This window comes from Nicotiana tabacum, chromosome 7 (genome assembly GCF_000715075.1).
Source record: "Nicotiana tabacum cultivar K326 chromosome 7, ASM71507v2, whole genome shotgun sequence".
NCBI classification, from domain to species: domain Eukaryota; kingdom Viridiplantae; phylum Streptophyta; class Magnoliopsida; order Solanales; family Solanaceae; genus Nicotiana; species Nicotiana tabacum.
Genome location: NC_134086.1, coordinates 138,931,427 through 138,936,726, shown reverse-complemented (window position 1 = coordinate 138,936,726; position 5,300 = coordinate 138,931,427). Strand labels below are relative to the sequence as shown.

Sequence of the window (5,300 nt, the reverse complement as noted above, 5' to 3'; positions counted from 1 at the left end):
ATATATATATATATATATATATATTATACATAAATTATACATTCGCCGGCTATTTTTTAGTTTAAGTAGTTGAGGGGCTGCTATTTAAGTTAATTTTTTAATGGGGAACTTATCCAATGTGCACATCACTAATACGCAAATATGTGAAGTCCTTTTTATTTTCTTTCATAGTATTTTCGCTGGCTTTTTTATTTTATTTTTTATTTTTTTATTTTCTTTTGGTTTCTTTTGGTGATCAAATTATATTCAATAACCTTGAACATGGATGGTTTTGATTTTTGACCCCCACTTGCCTCATGGGCAAAATTTTAAAGTCAAAAATCAAAAGAATTATCCATAGAACAAGCGAGAGGCAACATTTGCTAAATTTAAGTTCTACTCATAAGGCAAATAGGACCAAAAAATCAAGAGTGACACCCGAAGTGTCCAATTCCCGCAAATCACCCTCTTTTGATGGTGGGGATCCGAGCTCTCCGATCCATATGCATAGAATTTTAAAATTTTATGATTTCTTAAACTTGAGAATAGAATGTAACAGCATCAACAAAATTGTTTTCTTTTAGGAAACTTTTAGACAATATATTGTAATTTTATTTTACTTATTATATTAAATTTGCTAATCGAAATTAGTCTTCAGTTAATATGTGCGAAACTCATCTTAGCAAACTAATGAACACACATTAGTTAAAATTTGAATGCTCCCGCCATATATATATATATCTCAGGTAGCATTTTACTCAGATTTTAGCTAAAGGTTTATACACTATTTGAAGTTTTCCTAAAATGTTCACATGTTTAATAAGTTTTCGAAAACCTGTACAGAATTATGAACAACTTTAGAACACGCCAATTTTTAAAATGTTAATGATCCAAATATTACACAACTTGTATTATTACTTGTATTATTACTCAGATTTTAGCTAAAGGTTTATACACTATTTGAAGTTCCTTTTTCCTAAAATGTTCACATGTTTAATAAGTTTTCGAAAACTTGTACAGAATTATGAACAACTTTAGAACACGCCAATTTTTAAAATGTTAATGATCCAAATATTACACAACTTGTATTATTACTTGTGTTTCCTGGATCCTATTTATAAAGTTTGTCATTTCTTGCTTTTTTTTTTCTTTTTTCTTTTTTCTTTTTCCCCTTTGGTTTTTAAGTTCCTCAGCGGTGTTCCATTTCTTAGGAAATAATAGCCGCTATTTAGGCACAAACAAGTGACGAACCACAAGCTTTTATATGCAAATTCACCCTCCAACTATTAGTTTTTTCACAACAAATCCACCCAATAATGTTCATGCAGCATTTTGAGATCATAGTAGTGAAACACAACAACACAATGATCAGGTCCAAAGAGCTATACTTTGGCACCAAGCAGTGTCATCAGGAACTTCCTGTAATCACCTGATGTGTCACCAATAACTGCATTATCAAGACTAGTCTTGTTCGCGATGAAATACTCTCCCCTTACTTTCATCATATCAACTTCAGCTCGAGTTACAATGGCTCTAGTTAGAGAATCCTCATCAGTTCCTATCCCGACAATCGAGGCTCTGACAACCTGACAATTCCAGCATACAAGATTATATAAAAAAGAAGGTAATTTACTGACATTGTTCTGTAAAACGGATTACAGGATGCTATATAACAAACGCTCTGCATGCTAAAATGTAGCGAACTTATAATAAGGTTGTTTTCAGCTTTGTCCAAGTGCATTATGTATAGACAATAAATTACACCATTTGCATCTGTTTAGTAACAATTTACCCGACATTAGGATGACATGATATTTTGAAAACGATGAAATTTAGGTCTACATGATGAACTGGTTCCGCAGGACTCTTTGCTATGCCTGAGCTAGTTTACGATCTCTAGAAACAGGAAACATATTATAGTGCTGTACAGAGAGGACTAACCAATGAGCTGCCGCATTTTTCAGACTAGTTAAGCACACAAGTAACTTGTTAATAGCCACAAGGACTTGAACAAGCATGAAAAGGTATTAAAGTTAAAGGAATTTCTTCAGACTAGAGAGGCCTTTACAGTTTCCATTGGTTTTGATTCCTCTGAGACCATATATAGCAGTTTAACACTGCTATAAAGCCATAGAAGAATAAAAATAACAAGGGGATTTTGCATCTTATGAAGCTGTTCATTATTTAAGTCTAGTCTAAGCAGAACATCAATATGCAATCTGATAGCATTTAGAAGTAGAATTCAACAGGACCGTTTGATTGCATTAACTTCATTAAAATAAGGTAGGCTTGTGCTGATATCTTGACAGAAGTGACAGAAAAAAGGTGTCGGAAACGGGAAAATACTTCAACCAAAAAATAAAAATGAAGAAGAAGCTATTTGTGTTTAATTACCTCAGCAAAATGTTTCTCAGGCGTATCAATGCACCAGATAACCACTTTCAAAATAGATTCCAACAGGCCTTTTCCACAGCTCTTAATATCCTGCAAACAAATAATAAAAGTTGATTGAATAAAATGCACATAGAAGAGACAAGATGAGCAAGCAGCACTGCAAAAAGAAGGTTATACAGGCAGCTTGCAAGAAATGTAACCTGGTCAATGGAGAATCCATAATTTTGTTTATAGCACTCAAAAGTTGCTCTAAGCTGATGAACATTCCTAGTGCTGAGTATCATCAGAAAATTGTCATGATCCAACTGTTTTGTCCGTATGGCTTCGCGAAGGATAGCAGCTTCTGCATTTGCAGTACTAGGATCCACCAATTCTTTATCATATCTATAGGACCTGACTAAACCAATAAGAATCTGGCAACATCCACACAACACATCATTTAATATAAGTCAGTATAATGCAACTCAACATCGAGAGCAATCATCAGAAAGAGTGCTAGTTAGCTGATAGTGAATCATTAGCAAGGTAAGATGTCTTCAGTACTGTCCATGTTATATTTTAAGTCACTGAGGATAGTGTCTTTAGCTAATTCAAATGAGATCGGTTAAAAGATGGTATCCCTCAGCTAATAGATGTGACCAGAATTGACCATATGTACCTTTTGTACAGGCATAGGAACATTTGCTGTGATATCTTCTTCAAGTGAACAGTTGAAAAGGCCACAATATGCTTGTCTTACAGCGACCAGATGATCAGGAGATGATGCACAAGCTATCTCTACTATCACTTGTAATTGGGTGATGGTTTTCTTTCTTGACTTCAAGGCTTCATTTGCTAGTCGCGCATCTCTTTCAGAAGGCTCATATGTCCACAGGATCACTGCTTTCTGTCACACATGAAAAGCTAAAATTAGCACTTGAAAACTTGGGTATATAACCAATGCTCAAATAGAGATTGAAGTTATATTTTGCTGCAGAAATAGTAATCTGATAGGGGCATTCTAGAAACACACAGAGAGGTAAGACATGCCTCTCAGAAATTTGCGCCTTAAGGCTTTTGACTAGCATTTTGCGGTAGCAGAGCTGGAATCTTGAGTTGGTGTTTAAGAAGTGGGAAAGCTTATGAGATATGTGACATATGCCCATTCTCAACATGAGATATATAGAACAAGGACAATTTATCTAATGTTACATAAGTGGCCATTTGTCTAGCAATTTAAGGCCTAAGATCAATAGTTATTGGAGTAATATTCTTGAACCAAATGAATCTTCGTTTTAGTTATAATTATGCCCTAGCAATTTGCACCAGGTTAGTGAGCAAATGATGAGGTTCAGAAAATGCAAGAGAAGAGATTGTACCCTGAAATCACCAGATAATTCAGCAAAAATGTCATCGACAAGGGACCTGTTGTAAAGTTGCTCATAGGTTTCTCTGATCTTCTTCCTCTGACTTGCATTTCTGTGCCCCAATACCGATATTACCGACTTCTCATTCGTTCCCAGGCCTAAGCAAGACCACATAACAAATCTCTATCTTTATATCAATGAACAAAAAGATAAAACATACTAAAGACACACATTCAGTAGGGATGGCAATGGGGAAAGGGGGCCCGTGCAGGACAGGGCAGAGCAGGTTCATTTTTTGCCAATCAAATTGCTACTAGTACCTTTTATGTACATGGAACAACCAGTAGCTAATCCCTTTCTGCCTATCAGTACAGAATCAAATTGCAATTAGCAGGCAGTATTCGTATTGGTCAAATTATTACTAATCAAGGCAAAATAAATAGATAACAAATACACACATTGCCACATGATCATATTTCAGCAAGCATGCACCAAGGAATTTTATTTTTTTTTTAAAAGCGATAACTACAAGAGAAAGGGAATCAAAACAAGGGTGTTTCCTTGGAAATTCTAATTTCAGTAGAGGCGATATTAGGTGAATTCTCCTCATATACCTAAGCTAAGCTTTGATGGACAGAGTTAGGCCAATACTTGTGACAGTGGGAGGTAGCACATAGGTACCTAGTGGATTAGTCTCCAGCTAAACTGATCCGAACGCCACAATTATTTTTAAAAAATCTCAACAAAACAAAAATCCAGAAACTAAATGTGACTCCTCCTCCCCCCCCCCCCCCAAGGTGAACATCAAAGAATTCTCCTTAACCCACTCCCAACCCAAAAACTGTTCCATCAACTTGTTTAATTTATAGTCCGGTGCACCAAGCTCTCGCTATGCGCGGGATCCGGAGAAGGGCCGTACAATAAAATTCTATTGTATGCAACTGCATTTCTGCAAGAGCTTGTACGCCTCGACCCCGTGACCTTCTGGTTACGTGACAACAACTTTACCAGTTACAGCCAAGGCTCCCCTTCCTTCCATCAACTTGTTTATGATATCTTAGTTATGAATAAAAAAACTTGGTTGAAAATTGAAGTTATTTGTAAACGCACTGTACATATATATGGCATAGGAAAAGGGAGAAAATCGAAAGTAAACAGAGAAAGGAAAAGGAAGGAAATGAAGAAACCTTTGAATGCTTTCATGAGTGATTCACAGTCTTCAGTAGGAGAAGGAATTACATCTGGTATTCTCAATGTACCCATTTCTTCTCTTTCTCAGTTGCAACTTCTGCTTTCTGTTTCTAACACTTTCACTTTCAGTTATTTTTCGCTCTCTCCTTTCATGAAAGAGAAGGGCAAAAAAGAAATAAAGAAAAGGTTTTGTAGCTAAGAGACTACCCCTAACTTTTTCTAAAATCTTACTACCCATAATGCCCTTATCGTTGTTTGGACTGTAATACCCCTACGTTGAATTTTCACTCCTTTTATTCCTTTTTTTAATTTTGTAATAATGCAATTAAACAATTATCATTAGTTCTTATTCCTAATATAAAATTATTTGCCCGTTCTTGCCGGCCAGCA

General features: G+C 35.6%; 1 protein-coding gene across 2 annotated transcripts; it reads right to left on the bottom strand.

Moving 5' to 3' along the window:
- Positions 1–1,237: 1,237 nt before the first annotated feature.
- Positions 1,238–5,085, bottom strand: LOC107821785 (annexin D3). Of its 2 annotated transcripts, XM_016648235.2 has the most exons (7): positions 4,907–5,085; positions 4,040–4,081; positions 3,732–3,877; positions 3,032–3,259; positions 2,574–2,786; positions 2,374–2,463; positions 1,238–1,565 (listed from the first exon to the last, which is right to left on the bottom strand). In XM_016648235.2, exons 1-7 carry the CDS (start codon positions 4,980–4,982, stop codon positions 1,362–1,364), a joined length of 999 nt encoding a protein of 332 aa, XP_016503721.2. In that variant the 5' UTR covers positions 4,983–5,085; the 3' UTR covers positions 1,238–1,361. The 2 variants fall into 2 exon arrangements, with proteins under 2 accessions (XP_016503721.2, XP_016503723.2); XM_016648237.2 differs by lacking the exon at positions 4,040–4,081 and having other exon boundaries at positions 4,907–5,083.
- Between the last annotated feature and the right edge of the window lie 215 nt (positions 5,086–5,300).